The sequence below is a fragment of the Diceros bicornis genome, chromosome 11 (assembly GCF_020826845.1).
Source record: "Diceros bicornis minor isolate mBicDic1 chromosome 11, mDicBic1.mat.cur, whole genome shotgun sequence".
In the NCBI taxonomy this organism is placed as follows: Eukaryota; Metazoa; Chordata; class Mammalia; order Perissodactyla; family Rhinocerotidae; genus Diceros; species Diceros bicornis.
In genome coordinates this window covers 46,530,757-46,547,177 of record NC_080750.1, presented here as the reverse complement: position 1 = coordinate 46,547,177, position 16,421 = coordinate 46,530,757, and the positions used below count along the sequence as shown (strand labels likewise).

Sequence of the window (16,421 nt, the reverse complement as noted above, 5' to 3'; positions counted from 1 at the left end):
AGATGACTGGAAGGGGAAAACCAGACACAGGGATACTAGTTGGGAAGGTTAAGGGGAACTTAAGGAAGATTGCAGTCACAGTGAGAAGTGGACAGAATCACCAAGATTTCAGACTACAGCTGGCGATATCCAGAGACCAGTATTTTTTTAATCACAATTCCCAATACGAAATACATTTTAACATCACCCAGTGTATATGCTTATACATGTGTGCCCATAAGAACATGTGTGTATATATACCTATATGTGTATGTATACACACACACACACAACAAAGATTTCACTAAAGAGTAAGACAGTGCTATAGGACCAAGGTATTGTCATGCTCATTATCCAACACAGGGAAATGAATGCAACAAGAGGTGTTCTAAAATAGCAGATTTGTTCTACATAGATGTTTCCTTCACAACACTATTGATCTCAAGGTTGTTGGTGACTGACTTGAGGCACTTAATGCTGTCTGTGTTACTTAAGTAATGATTTATCATTTGATGTGACTTACTGTTCTTTTGTAGTCTTCCTGGTTGACTACACTGCATGGCTTAATTAGGTATCCATGAGCATATATCACAGCCAGGCTTTTAGCAAAGCTCCTTATCTGTGCTACTGATTTCCGCAAGATATTTCTGGAGTCAATCTGTTGCTACTCTTAAAATTAAATGAAAGAGGCTGCTATATCCAACTGTTATTTTATTTTACAGATTATTCTGTAAAATGCCTGAAGCCTTGGGACATAATTTCTAATAAAACATCAAAATGTGATGTTAATTTTGGTTTTGATGACCCTACCCTGCAGAGTTAGCACTGCCTGGCCTGCTCCTTGTGATATCAGAGGCAAAGGGAAAGTGGACGCTTTTAGCCTAGAATGAATGTGTGTGGGGGTTCTGTTTCATCAGCTCCAAAAGGAGTTTCCTGGGAAACTTGTTTACAAAGCACTTGCACATACATCATTTTAACAGCTAACATTTATTGGGCATTTAGTAATGTGCCAGGTGCTGTGCTAAACACTTGATATGCATTATCTCACAGAGTCTTCAAACCAGACTTATAAGTACTGTTCATCTTATAGAAGATGAAACTGATGCTTAGAAAATTAAAGAAACTTGCCCAAGGCCACAAAGCCACTAAGAGGTGAGCCATGATTCAAACTCAGGTTTGTCTGTCTTTAGAAGCAAAACTCTTAACCACTGGGTTATATTTCATCTGTTCCTCTAAATACATTTTTCTGAGGCTCAGTGATGCCAATTGATTTACTTGACTGTCAGTGCATGAGTGGTAAGTCTAAGACTTGAACCCAAGCCGTCAGTATTAAGTCAACGCTCCTCCACCACTCTCCACTGCCCCATAATTTAATACTGCCCTGGTCAGCAGTATTCACAGCCAGACAATCACATGAGAGAAAAAAAGAGAGAAAAAGCTACTTGAGGGTCACAAGTACAGAGGGAAGCTGGCTCTCTCTTTCTTTCCCACTTCACCATTTAAAGTCAAAAGGAAAAGAGAGGAAAGAAAGCACATTTAGATGTGGCAGGGGAAAAAAAAATGAAACTGAATATTACTTTAGCCTAATTTAAGGCAGCTGTATAATCTATATGTTAGGAGGCAGAGAAACAGTTCAAATGACAGAAAAGAGGCAGTATATGGATTAAACAAGAACATATGTTTAAATATTTAAAGACTATCAGAATCTTAACATGGGAAAGCCAATAATAAAAATGAAAATAAATGAAATAAAGTTAATATAGCTTTCTTTCCTAAGAGACTAGAATAAGGAAACGTACAAAAAGAAATTCTTAGTGTTGGAAGCTCTAGAATGCAATCTCTCAATGAGAGAAGAAACTCCACAAACTAGTCTACCATAGGTATAAAAATGCACATTTACATAAGACAGATTTTATAATCCCATCATGCATTGGTCTAGAAAATAGATCAATAACTTAAATCAATTACTTTTAAACAGTTATTAAAAATCCTTCTCTAAAAAACAATTATGAACATCAAAGCCTGATGAAGTTTGGCATGAACACAAAAAATTATTAATGTCCAAAAAATAGGTTTTTGAAAGCAAGTTATGATCAAGCAATTTATCCCAATCTTCTCTCTTTTTTTTTTTTTTGTGAGGAAGATCAGCCCTGAGCTAACACCCATGCTAATCCTCCTCTTTTTGCTGAGGAAGACCAGCTCTGAGCTAACATCTATTGCCAATGCTCCTCTTTTTTTTCCCCCCCAAAGCCCCAGTAGATAGTTGTATGTCATAGTTGCACATCCTTCTAGTTGCTGTATGTGGGACACGGCCTCAGCATAGCCGGAGAAGCGGTGCCTCAGTGTGCGCCAGGGATCCGAACCCAGACCGCCAGTAGTGGAGTGCGCACACTTAACCGCTAAGCCACGGGACCGGCCCCAATCTTCTCTTCCTCAACAAGCTATTATTTCGGCTCTAACTCTGCTCAGGTACTTGTTCTTGGGTCCTTGCTTCTTTCTATGGAATCATACTCAAGAATTTAAATAATTACTAGGCTTTATGGAGCAGTAAATTCAATACAATGTTCAAAAAAAGCTTCCTAATTTATCTTTGAACAAATATTTATAAATGGCAGTCGAAAGTAAGGCTGTTTAAACATTGCCATAGACCAGAGTCCCAGTCTGAGAGGCAGTTTAAAAGGAACACTACTTCAAAAGCAAAATTCATTATGATGCATGTGCCAAGTGAAATTAGAAATCCACTAATGCTAATCGGATACATTCTGAACGTATTAAACTTCTGAAGATATTTTTATGAACCCGTCGCAATTTCCCATTAACACCCATGCATGGCTGCACTTTGGATGTACCCACAATTTGACACAATATAGGTTATTTTGCTTAATAACATTCGATCTCTCAGGGTGATTTGCATAGTCTACAGAAATGAGAAAAGCTACAGTGTGAAAACACTGCTTCTGAAAGGAAGGGAAAATATACGAAAAGTCTTTAAGAGTACAAATAGAGGAAACATAGTTTCGTTTTCAAATATAAGAATTATAGAGCTAGATGGTCACTATGAAAACACAAAAAAACAGAACTGGTCAGCCTATGGAAAATATAAAAAATGTCATTAATGGTTTTGCAGACAAATTCAAGGAGGGCTATCAATCAACAGATTACACTTCTATAGTGGCTAGTGAGCGAGTCTAGGGCATTTGGGCGACACTCTCCAGTCGGTAAGATCGATGGCACTGAAGACAACCCTGTTATTTCACAGGTGATCTCTTGACACCTCTGTCAGAAGCAGAACAAGGGACTTCATGGAAGAAGCGTCCAACGAGCAACATCAATGTTCTTACAAATCAAACCGACAGCAGAGCAGAAAAAAAACCCCAATGGTTTTGCATATATGGATATAAACATAAGGTGCTAACAGAAAAGGGAAGGAGGGTCTCTAATTCCCTGGCTTAATGCTACAGATGGCTACTAAATGTACGCAAGTCTCTAAAATCACTGAGGCTTCACACATGGTTTAAGACAACCTAGAAAGATAGTATCATACACTTAGGGCATTGTTCTTATTCTAAGGTCACTGATATATGGACCTCCGAAATGATAAACAAGTATACAGTGTTCACTGCAACTGTGAAAATCAAATATTATGACATTCCTTATAGAGACAAAAGCAACTTCATAGCTTCATTCCAGGAATGTCCTGGTGAGGGGTGGTGTCTGACCACAAAGCAGGGTGGGGTTAGGAATGTTTGGGTACAAATGGGTAAACTGGGCTGGCCTTCCCAGCTTCAGATCAACCCCTTCTCATCTCTTCCTCCTCCCCATGCTAGGGGGTTATGAGGACAACTGCCTCACTACTGAGCTTTTCTTCCCATTTCACACAAACATATTCAGCCTGTTTAGCCTGTGTGTGATGTATGTTTAGTCTTCACCGAGGAGATGCTCAAGGCAAAAGATAACATGCACAACATCTTCTGTTCTACCTCTCAAAAAATACTTGTTGGGCAAGGAGCTAGGTAACAACCCAAATTCTAATTTTCTTAATGCAATGAGGACTTGCCCTATTGCGCAAGATACAGTATGTTTCCAATGCAAAACATCTATTTTTGTACATCTGCCCAACAGCAGCTCAATTAAAAACAGGCCCATCAGATTGACACAGTTTTGTTAACTGCTCAGTTCCTGTCACGCTGCAGATAGCAGAAAAGCACTTAACGGCAGCCACAAGGCAATTTTCCAGTAAGACTTGTTAATCTTTATACAGTCATTCTCATGCAGCCATCAAAATGAACTTAATGACAAATCAGTTAAAATAAATTACTTTTACGAACTTGTAAGAATCAGATAAAAAGCAAACCATATGTGACATCTCTTCAGTCCTCCCCGTGACAGCATATAATTGTCACCATCTGTGCTGTTTATTCTATTTGCCCGCCTTCTCCACCCCCAGATCCACTCTTTGCCCTTCTCTGTCCTGTTCGGGCCCCAGGAGGCTGACCTCTGTGGACCGGAGGACTGTGTCTGCATCAGCTATGATCTTGCTCTCTGGCTTCCAGCTGGGCTTAGCCAATGGGAAGCTCTGGTGGAGCTCAGAGGCTGGAGGAGAGAGATGTCGGGCGTTATCCCCCACCCTGCTCAGTGCCTCTGCAGCCAGGCAGCCCCTCTTCCAGCTCCAGCTCTCCACAGCTCTGGTGTCACTGCTCCCCCTTCTTACTCCTTCCGGCCCAGGTGTGCTCACAGCTTCCAGGGGCTGCTAACCCGGGTGCTGCACCAGCCCTTACTGGTTCCTGTAACCCTGCCTGCATCTCTGTAAACAATCTCTTAATTACACCCTCTTCAGTCTAAACACCTGTTGCTCGCCAACATCCTGGCTGACACACTGTCAGCAGCCAGAGGCTCCAAGCTGGGATCACTTACATGGACTGTGTGGACCAGATCGGCCACCAGGCACTGCTTCAGCCTTTCATCGCTGCTGGTCCCATGAAGCACCAGATCAGGCATGTACGTGGGGCAATAACCCGCCAGAAGTGAGCGGCCGAAGTTTCTTACATTCGGGTTGCTGATGCTCTGAGACCTAAAACAATATTGGCCCATTAGAATACACGATTAAAAATGTACTTCCTTCTTGCCTTACAATTGGAACAAAAACCCCAATGACAGAGGTAACAGAAACAGACTCAGGGTGGTCCATTTCACCAATCCTTTGGTAAGTGGATCGTTGTGCGGGAAAACAAAGGGGGCTGGAAGAGAAAAAGGAGTTGTTGTTTTTTTTTAATGGAAGGGCAGAAAACCCCCCAGTATTTTGATGGCTGGTTATGAGTTTGTTCTTGTACCTCATATCGAACATCCACCAGGCAGTCCATGTCAAGAGAGTGAAGAAAGAGAAAGTCTACTGAGGGGGAGATCTTGCCAGAAGTCTGGCTTTAGGAACTCGACACATCTGCACAGGGTGGTGCCCACAGCAGTGCAGAAGAACAGAAGAAATCTCTAATTACTACTTTCAGTCATCACAGGCCAAATAATCGACTTGATGGAGTGTTAAGGAAGAGGTGTTGTTTCCCAACCACTTCATGCTGCTCTGACCGGCAGGAGAGAAGCCGCATGGCGAGGTAATCCACCACCTCCGAAGCAGGGCATCTGCTGCCAGTCATTCAACTCCCATACAGAGGACAGAAAATGAAACTCCCTGCTCCTTGCCACTACCTCACCACATCGCTTAGCTTCCCCAAAGTGTCACAGTAGTTGCAAATGCAACCACTTGCCTCCTTGCTCAGAGCTCAGATGCACTAAGCCAGTGATCATCCTTGGAGAAAGGGCAGGCTGGAAACCATCTGTACCAGTTTGTGTAACACTTCTAACACTCTGAGGAAAAAAAACCATTATGCATAAAACAGCCAACAGCAGCTAACATGGTCATGGGTGGTAGGTCAGGAAACAAGTATTTGAACCCAGTTCCCTCTGCTTCCCAGACTGCTAGTGTTACCTTGGCAGAGGCAGCTCCACTTCCAGGGACCCTTCAGTCCGGTCACTGCTGTGACCTAGATTCAGCGCAGCTAAAGCACATGCTTCGTCGTCACTCTCTCCAAGAGCGCTATCTGAGCTTTCGTTTCTGGGAATGTCTCCTTCAACCCTGAAGTCTGCCTTCCTGTTGGCATCCCCACAGGGGACATCTGCAGTGACCAAGAAGCCAGAGTCCTGCTGTACACACCTGCTTGGAACAGGCTCTATCAAAGGTCCTTCTGCAACCTTCACATACAAACCTCTCATTTTCTCCAGCGTTCTCTGTCCAGCTCCTGCCATACCATCATTAGGTGATAACGAGTCCACACACTGGTTGAGCTGCCCAGCAGCACCTGCTGCAACGTCAGTTCTGATGCCTCTGTCCTCAGCCAAACCCCTGTCAAATTTACCCTCATCTCCGTCAGAAGATTGATTCTGAGGATGGCAGACATTCTTTTGGAAGCCAGGCGTGAAGGAGCACCTAGAAACCTGCTGGTCCTGAGCCCCGTCAGCAGCCACCCTGGGCTCAGCAGAGGGATGACTCGCTGACTCTGGATATTGTCTACAGGCCTTTAGCCGCTCCTCCATTTTTTTTGTACGGCTTTCAAAGTCAGACTCTGGAGATACGGAGCTTCCAATTTGGAAGGTGACCTTTTCTAAGGGAGGCTTCTCCCGGGAATGTCTGTCAGGGCAAGGCCAAGCCGCTGACCGGTCTGGTAGTTTCTTAGGCATCTCCCCTTTCAACTCCTCACTGCCAGTCTGTTGCCCAGTCTTCAGTCCTGCCCCTAAACCTTCACAGCTGGAGAATCTTGAAGAGCCATCTCGTGGTGCCTCTTTTTTACTTTCTTCATCCCCACAAAATGTGTCCTGAGTTTTCCAAGAGCTGTCCAGGGCTGCCTCTTGGTATCCCATGCTGCTGGCCTCAGAACTCTTGTTTCCTTCTTTGTCAGGTTTGGGGGACAGGTCTCTAATGTCCACGCCCTCTGGGTTGCCAGCCAACCCCTCAGTCCCGGGGCTCCTTCCCTCAGCTGTCGTCGTTGGTGGTAGGATGGGGGGAAGGAGAGCAGGCTCACTTCTCACCGTAACTACCACGTACTCCGACTCCTCCACCTCACCCCTCTCCAAGGCTGTGGTGATGCTGCTCCCGTTTATCACTTGGTCACCTTCCCCGTGATTCCCACTCCAGGTCAGCTGGTTCTCTTGCAGCTCAGAGCAACGGAGAAAGTAGGTCAGGACATAAAGTATGCGCTGGACCAAATCCTTCTGCTTCCCCACCACCACGGTGCGAGTCAGCCTCACTGGAGAGCCGATGGCTCCGTAAAGGTCGCCTATAGAGCAAAGCGGACACAAAGACAATGTTGTCTGGAGTGAGCAAGTCATGGATACATCAGCCTTTACAAGAGAAAAACAGACGACCCATTCCCAAACTAGAACCGCTTCCTCACACCTGACTAAGGCAAAGAGGTAATTCCTAGTAATAACCGTGTGTTGGTTTTGGCTCTGTAATGGAAAGTCTGCCCGGAAGGCCTGGCACAGGCTGTGGCCTGCCGCCCTTGGTGCATGGGTGCAGAGCAGGCGTACACAGACCCTTGCTGTGCTTTTCAGGCCTGTCCACAAAGCTCACTGGGCTGGCCAGCTCCCACCTCCCCAAGGAAGGCTAAAGCCAGAGCCCTGAATACGTGACCAAATCAAATACTATATCTTAGAAACTAGAATGATGAGTTTTTTTTAGAAGAATCCCAAGACAACAGGCGTTGGAGTGAAATCCAAATTCAAGGATCTCTGAACAGAAGTACAGTGAATCAATTCAAAATATTTAATGAAATGGGCTTCTCAGAAGTCTCTCAATATACACAGATGGACCAAGTAGAATCACTTTGATCAACAAGAAGAAAATCACTTAGTCATGAAGAATAAATCTGAGTATTTTCTTTCTATTAGTTCACATGAAAATAATTCTACTGGAAAAAAATATGTCCCATAAGTTACATCCTGACAAGTTGATTAAAAACTGGTTAATGAGTCATGAACATTTAGCTTAAAGGTGGAAGAAGGGCAAATGTGCCAATCAACCCAGCAGTATAAGCTTTTCATCGAAAGTATTTGTCAAGTGCCTAACTATTAAAATTACTGCCTAACTATTAAAATTACTGCATTTGATAGGTTGCGCATTTGATACTTTGATAATATTATTGACAATTACAACAAAAAGCCAACATTTACTGACTGCGCAAGCACAGTGCTAAGTGTTTTACATGGATTTATCTCGTTCATATCTCTGTATAACCAATCCTGAGTTAGAAACCATTATGGGAATAATTAGAATGTTGGAATAAATCAAAACTTGAAAAGACATTAAATAAAAGAGAGGAGATACGTAGTAACAGTTATAAATAAGAACTCAGGAAGTTAGAACCCATCTGAGGAACGCATCCAGAGAGAGGAGGGAAGGCATTTATAAGGGCATATACTAGATAAAACTAATTAAATGGACAGATTAAGACTGGGGAAAAGTTATGGGAACCATTAGGAAGTACTTTCCCCTGGAAACTATCAGGAAGTACCTCCTCTGGAGAGTATTCCCCAGTGTAAGGCTATTGCTCCTAAGAACGTTTAAAGGGCAGGACAGAGATGATACTAAACAATCCTCTCTATAAAACAACTAGATTACAGGCTAATAGAGCTTTATCTCTGAGGCTTTTGCAACCGAGAAATCATCTGAGAATTCAAAAGAAGAACTCAGAATTGTGGTCTGATGGTAGGACAAGTACTTCTGTTTGAGAAAACCTTCTCAATCAAAAGCTGTCCCTTCCCTGTGGTTACATCTGCCCACTGCTACAGGGGATCGTAGTCATTTCATGAATTCATGGGACACTTTTGTTAAATCAGTCCCAATGTTAATAAAGAAGATAAGCATGACATATCCCAACTCTGGTATAAAAAAACCACAGAAGAAAGTCCACTCAGCATGATAATATTATTTTTTAGCAATGCATTTAACTTTTGGTTTTGTACATTTTAATAACTAAGACATAAATGGCAAAAAAGTAAAACAAGGGAAGGCTATTAAAAATAAAATTTATAATAAACTATATAAAGTAATGAGAGCAATGTGTGTGGAAACAGTGCCATTACTTTAGGGCCAAACTTCATAAAATAATAGACCTGTAATACTAAAGATTTACTGGATCTTGAACTTGAAGGCAATTTCTTGAGTCTAGGACTGACGAAGCTACTGATCTTAGAGAAGACTCTCTTGTTTTCATGAGTATAATTTTACAAAATGAAGAAGAGGTTGCACAACAATGTGAATAAATTAACAGTACTGAACTGTACACTTAGAAACGGTTAAGAGGATAAACATTATGTTCTGTGTGCTTTTTTGTCACAACTTAAAATACAAACCTAAGTTTGAGAAAATGGGAGAAAGATAGAGGAAAAAAAGCAAGGGGTAAAAAGTGTGTGCAGGTGAATCAGAGAGAGAGGCCAAAGAGAGCATGCAGGGCAGCAGGAAGGGGCGGGCGCAGGGCAGGAGGAGGGCAGAGACCACAAGAAAAAGGAGATAAACAGAGGGACCCAGAGAGAGGGAAAGATGGCCACAGAGGAGCAGAGCCAGGGGACTGTGGAAGGGGGAGGGGAAGAACAGAGGGAAGAGGAAAGAGAGGAACAGAGAGAGAAAAGAGACGGGCAGTAGAGACGTGCAAATGGTAGAGAACCGGAGAGAAGCAAAAAGAGGGTGAAGGAGAGGTGAGAAAAGCAGATGGGGTAAAACATACAGAGAAAAAGAAAAAAATATTCAGGGAAACAGTGAAAAGATAAAAACTAGAAAGGTGGGGGGGAGAATATAAAAGGGGGGACAGACTGAGGTGAGAAGCTGAGAGGATTCAGGAGCCCTGTAAAGAGAGGACAGTAAAGGGAGGGAGGCTGAGAGAGGTGGGGGGACATGGAGACGGCAGGAGAAACTGAGAGAAAATGAAAAAGGAGGCAAGGAGAGAAACTGAGTATTCACTGATTACATTATAATAAATGTAACATGCTATGAAGTCCCCTTTGAACAGTGTCTCCCAAATCCTACACACTGTAATTTATTGTATCTTTATTATCACTTAAACTATTTTCTAATTTCTCTTGTGAAGTACTGTTTGGCTTGTGGGTTATTTAAATGTGGTTGCTTAATTTCTGAGCAGGGAGGGATTTTCACCTTATCATCATTTTATTGATTTGTAGTCTAATTCCACTGCATTCTGAGAAATACAACTTAAACTTTTAGAGAAAAAAATGAAGAAGAAATTTCAGACTTTTTTGAGGAGGAAAAAAAGGTATTTTTTTCAAACCTTTTTTGAGGAGAAAAGCTGCTTTTCATTTCCACAAATCCTTGAGGTCATTAGGGTCAAAGAGAGACCCACATGGAACTCCTTCAACCGGTGGGGAAAGACAGAGGCTTTCCAACTTCATATACCCACCCCAAGAAAGAAATACATATCATACTGCAACCTCACACACCCTCTGAAGCAAACGTTTTACAAAACATGTGTGTCACTCTGATATTTTTCTATTCTATGGTACCTTTTAAATGCTTTTTTGACCCACTAAATTGCTGCCAGTACCCACTAAGGGGTGGTTACCCACACTTTGGAGAACTCCTGTATAGGGTGCACGCGTTAGGCAGAGGTGGGGATGGCTAAGCTCCTTAACAGGTTCCTGAACAGCGAGCCCGTGAGAGTGTGAAAGGGTTTGCCGCTTCCAGCTTCTCTCCTTCTTTCCCTGGGAATGCTGAGAAGCCAGGCAGAAGCCGCCACAGCAGAGGTACCTGTCCTGGCAAGCTCTCAGATATGCCTTTGAAATAATTCAAGATGGAATCTTTCCTATTGCTTAGGAACCTGGATTAAAATTACTCTGCATCAGTGTATATCTGCAGCAATTTATATTCTCCTGTTTACTGTGACTTGGTAAATATTTAATGAAAATAATAATAATTAGAAACAAGAGTCTCCCTGGCATATTATTGAAGGCTCTCAATATTTTGTAAAATGGAAACCCAACCATCATTTACACTCGGGTTTACAAAGCTATCACATGACTCTGCACCAGGGCCTCATCCCTCCTCGCACCACTCTTGTCAAGAGCCAGACTCCTGCTGCATTGGAGGAGAGGAGGACTGGAGAGTTTCAATAATACATGATCTCCTGTGAAAAAGGATTGTGAGCCCATAGGATGGGACTTCACCTTGTTATGCTAAACACGGGGAATTAATGGCTCTCAATTAGCTAAATTTCAAATGAGAAGCATGTCTAATTATAAATACGTTTATCTAATTAAATGCACACTGCTTAATTATCATTGTTTTTAAATGGGTGACCTAACAGCATGAACACCATGTTTCCTTAACATCCAGCTCCCTTCTGCTCCCTTCTCTTCACCACTTAATGATACTACCTTTTTTTAAGACTATTGTTCCAAAACAAGAACAGTAATGCTCTGTCCTCCCCAGGAAGAACCATATGACCCAGAGTGAGTGAGGCATGCTCTGCGTTCTTCTCTGAGCTCAGTACCGATCAGTTGTATTAAATCCATGTTTAACAACTATAAATTCTTTAGTTAATTCATTTAATACGCACCTATTATCCCCCTAACTAAGAGACATGTATTCTCTTTCTTACACATCTCATGACCCAGGCACAAGTGTAAGACATCTTTATTATCTGTAAAGTGAGGACAATAGTAACAGGTTTGGAATAAGAATCTAATGAATTAAAACGTGCAAAAAGCACATACAAGTGCTTGACTCAGAGTGACAACTTTCATTATTGTTATTATAACATGTTGTTTTCTAAGATTAGAGTGCTTTTCCCCAGTTTGTAATTCTTTTTCTAGAAAATGCCATTTTAATATTTCCTCATGTATGTGTTCCTTGAAAATCCCCTCAATCCCCTCACTCTGTCTCTCGTGCCCCACCAATATTAATATTTTCATCAGCAGCATCAATAACAAAGGTGCTTTATGTATAACTAATTTAATTCCCACAGCAACCATGAACTATTATCACCCCATTTTACAGATGAAGAAACTGAGGCACAGAGAGGTTAGTCATTTGCCCATGGAGACTGGATTTGATCTAGGCAGTCTGGCTCTGGCACCCCTGCTCGTAACCTCTGCACTACACTGTCTCTCTCTTGCATCCTTTTGCACACCCCTATCAAAGGAGTAATTAGGATGTTTTGAAATCATCTGAAAACAAATCCGCCTCTTCCATTAGGCAGCTAGCTTCCTGAAGCTAAGTAGCATGTGTTACTCAACTCCATATCTCTGGCATCTAGCATAGGCTTTGGAACACAATGAGTGCACAAGTTTTACTTTGTCACTCTAAATGTTTGGTGAGTGAGAGGTCCAGAGTATACCTCTCCTCCATATGAACCCAAAGAAGCAAAATTGGTCTTATAAGTCTGTGGGAGATCAAGATTTGGCCACCCTGAAATATATCTCTTTACCTTGATTGTTTTCTCTGATGGACATTTGACCTCCCCCACTAACTGCCTCAAGAATTTGACATAGTAACTCCTTCCTGGAACAGATCTTCTATCTGATGACTGTAATATAATGTAAAATAGATGTTACAATAGGAAAGGCACCAACAAGCCCATCAAAAATATCAAAAATTCTGTCTGTCTGGCCACATTCTTTAGATGGCCCTGCAAGGAGTTGCCAGACAAATATTTACATTTATAAGGGAAATCTCCATTCGTAAGGGTATCTCCCTCTCTGCATTGGGAAGAAGGGGGATGACCTAATTTCTAGAAACTTATCAATGTGGAAGGTGAAGCCTTAAATCTGCATGATAACCTTACTCTTGTTTACTGTGCTTTAGTGGTAATCTCCTGTAACTGACTCCCCCCACCCCCCAACATTCTCCTTTGTCTTTAGCTGAAGATGGTATTTAAGACAAGAATTTCTGCTATTGTGTTGAGAAACGCAGTGTCCCTGGTTTCTCTCATGTATACATGTTATTAAACTTGGTATTATTTTCTCCTGCTAACCTGTCTCGTTAATTATTTGGCCAGCCATAAGAACCTTAAGGGAAAGGGCAGAGGGGGAATTCTCCCTCTTCCCCCACAAGTTCCAAACTCTGTAACCAACTATGCCAAAGCATTAGATTCCTATACCATGCTGAATCATAAAGGTTTGAGGAAATAAATGCCATCAACTAACTGCAAGGAAGCAGCATAAAGAGAGAAAGACGGGTTTCTGACTTAAGCTAAAATTTAAAAGGTGGTGAAATTATAGTGTGTTACTTTCTTTTTTCTTATTTTTCTCCTATCTAGCCCATCCTCTAGGGCAGTGCTTCTCAGCCAGGGGGTGTCTTGTCCCCCAGGGGACATGCAGCAATGGAGCGGAAACATTTTTGATCATCACAACTTTGGAAGGGAGTTTTTCACTGGCAGCTAGTGAATTTAGGCCGGGGATGCTGCTAAACATCCACGATGTACAGGACAGCTCCCTCTACGACCCACCCAACAGAGAATTATCTAGTCTAAATGTCAATAATGCCGAGGTTAAGAAATCCTACTCTAGGGTGAATTGCCGCTGTGGTATGGGGGAACATAGTTTACCTACGCTGCTTTAAGAGAGTAGAACAAAGCTGCTGGCAGTGGGAAGAGGAAAGCGGTAGCTTTACAACTGGAATCTGTGGGCCAGTCTCCTATTCCCTGCCTGCCCAATGACAACCCCTGAATTACCGGGTTGGAGAGCTAATATCAACTAAAAATTCTAGCATTTTTCCTATTCCATCCCATATAATCTCCGAAAAGTCAAATTAGGTACTAACCCAGCTGTGCCCAGAGAGGATTATATGGATGTGTTTTGGCCAGCGTGTTCACCGACTGAGAGGTACGTTTCTCTGAGAAGGCTTTAATGGGAGGGTGATCCACAGGCATGACAGTCGGTACCCAGGCCAGGTGGTAGGTTAACACTGCAGTCAGTAAGGCAGCAAAAAACCTTGGAGAAACGGAAGAAAACACAACCAGAGGAGTCAATGCAGGAAGAGGCATGTCATATACAGCACATACACTGGCCAAGAATTTGCATACAAGGCTCCAGAGAGTTGAAGCTTACTGGTTTTTGTTGATCTGTTCTATCAGAAGTGTAAACTCCTTGAGAAAGCGCTGGCAGAGCTGGGTTTTTTCCAAAGTGCTGGACGTCATGGTAAGCCATACGGGTTCAGCTATCCTTGGAACAGAATATAAGTTCCAGATAGTCCCTCTATAGAAAAGAGAAAGGATACACAAAACTGTCACAAATATTTTGGATAATCTTTTTACAAAGGAATCAAGGAGAAAACAATAATTTAGATCTGTGTAGTCCTTAAGGGATTCACGCAGTATATAAAACAGGGGTGAGCAAACTATGACCCACAGGCCAAACCTGACTGCCACCTTTTTTGTAAATAAAGTTTTATTGGAACACAGCCATGCTCATTCCTTTACAAATTATCTACCGCTGCTTTTGCACAATGGCAAAGTTGAGGAGCTGCAACAGAGACCCTTTATCGAAACGGTATACCAACACTTGATATAAAATATTCATTTTTAAAACAATTTATTTTCACAATGCCTTGTGTCAGAATTTATGCCTGTTTTTATAGTAAAGAAATAAAGGAAGAAAGAAAGTATATGTTCTACTAAAAATGTGACCAGAGGCAAGTCAACTCTCCCAATTTCTGGTTAGTGCTTTAGTTCTCTAAACCAAAGCAGCCTGTTCATTATAGATAAAAAAATATATATATATAGATGGCTCTTCTGCAATATTTTATATACTAAAGTTTTATTTTTTTCTTTGTGAGGAGGACTAGCCCTGAGCTAACATCCGATGCCAATCCTCCCCTTTTTTCTTGAAGAAGACTGACCCTGGGCTAACATCCGTGCCCATCTCCCTCTACTTTATATGGGACACCGCCACAGCATGGCTTGACAAGCAGTGCGCCAGTGCGTGCCCGGGATCCGAACCTGCGAACCCCAGGCTGCTGAAGCAGAGCGCTTGCACTTAACCGCTGCGCCACCAGGCTGGCCCCTATACTAAGTTTTTATATGGACTAATCGAATCAAATTCTTAGAACTGTAAACTATTAGAGAAACTGACTCATTTAGTTCTATCACTTGACAGATTAAGAAACTGAGGCCTAGAGAAATTACGTTACTTGCCCAAGACATACAAATATCTAATGACAAGCTCAGGGTGAGAATGCAGGTCTCCTGCCCTTACGCCAAGGGCTCTGCTCCAAGCTACATGACTCACAAGTGTTTTTCCAAAGAGCACACTAACTTAACTTAGGATCTCCACTGGTATTTCTGAATTTGAAACACATCTACTCTTCCCAAATCAAGATAGATGAGACATATTCTGACTTGATTTTCTAGCTGTGTGCATAAAAGAATTGAGATACAAAAGAAGTCCACCTTGGCAAAAAACAGCATTTGCAGAGTTAGGTAGCAACGACAAGTTACGGTCACATGGAACTGAGATTCATTTACTAAAACTAAGGTCTCCAAACGCTAACACTTTATTTTGTCACCATTTCTGGAGGGGTAGGTTGTTGAAGTAAGAACAGCACCTCTCTATGTACACAGAGGCTTTCTGGTTCTGTACTTTCAGATTCTTGACCTCTGGAAAATTGATACTTTCATTAAACTAGTGTCCAGACTCTCAAGCACAAGCCAGCTTCTAGTCTGACCACAGCAGAGCAACAGGCAAATCCAGTGCCACCCACACCAATTACAGAAGGTTTACTAATCATCAGATTGCCATCAAAAAGCACAACTCCACACTATTTCTCAAACATATGACTTAGGTCTTAACAATCACCAGATAATCACTAATGTGTTACTTGAGTATTTTATACATAAGCCAGGGTTCAAAAAAGGCTGGGGATTTTGCTCCAAGTAGATTATGGAGTTCACCAGCATATTCATTAAGCATCACGTTTTAACTTTCTGAGAATTCTAACATTTTTTATCCCTCAGCTACAGGGTAACAGTTTGACTCATTAGCTCATGAGTGCTTTGGAGTGGGATTCCATACCCCATTGAGAAATTGGCTCTAAGAAAACGTGCAACAATCCCAGCTCAGGACAGTGCAAGAGAATCCCACCTGTTACCCAAAGCAGATTACCTTTTCACCCATACATTAGGAGCAAAGATTCTCCAGAGTACAAAGGTCAGTCTCCAGAGTACAAAGATCATCAGTTAGAAACTAACAATGAAGACACACTAGAGTGATCATATAATTTAATGTCCAGACCTTAGGAGAGGACATTGGGTATAAACTAGGGATGTTCAGGCAAACTGGAATGTGTATCTCCCAGACATGCATACTCTCTCCATTTATGCTTTGGACAAGCATCCTTGAATTCAAGTTTCCACATCTGTAAAATGGGGTTAATAGTGCTTACTCTT

The 16,421-nt window shown here is 42.1% G+C and overlaps 1 protein-coding gene across 4 annotated transcripts in view; it reads right to left on the bottom strand.

Moving 5' to 3' along the window:
* FNIP2 (folliculin interacting protein 2) overlaps positions 1–16,421 on the bottom strand; it is a 133,355-nt gene that overhangs the window by 21,582 nt on the left and 95,352 nt on the right. For all 4 annotated transcript variants that reach the window (XM_058550271.1, XM_058550272.1, XM_058550275.1 and 1 more), the window contains 4 exons: positions 14,086–14,232; positions 13,799–13,968; positions 5,960–7,304; positions 4,894–5,050 (listed from right to left, as the gene is read on the bottom strand). In XM_058550271.1, coding sequence (XP_058406254.1) covers positions 4,894–5,050; positions 5,960–7,304; positions 13,799–13,968; positions 14,086–14,232 — 1,819 coding nt within the window. The remainder of the gene's footprint in view (positions 1–4,893; positions 5,051–5,959; positions 7,305–13,798; positions 13,969–14,085; positions 14,233–16,421) is intronic.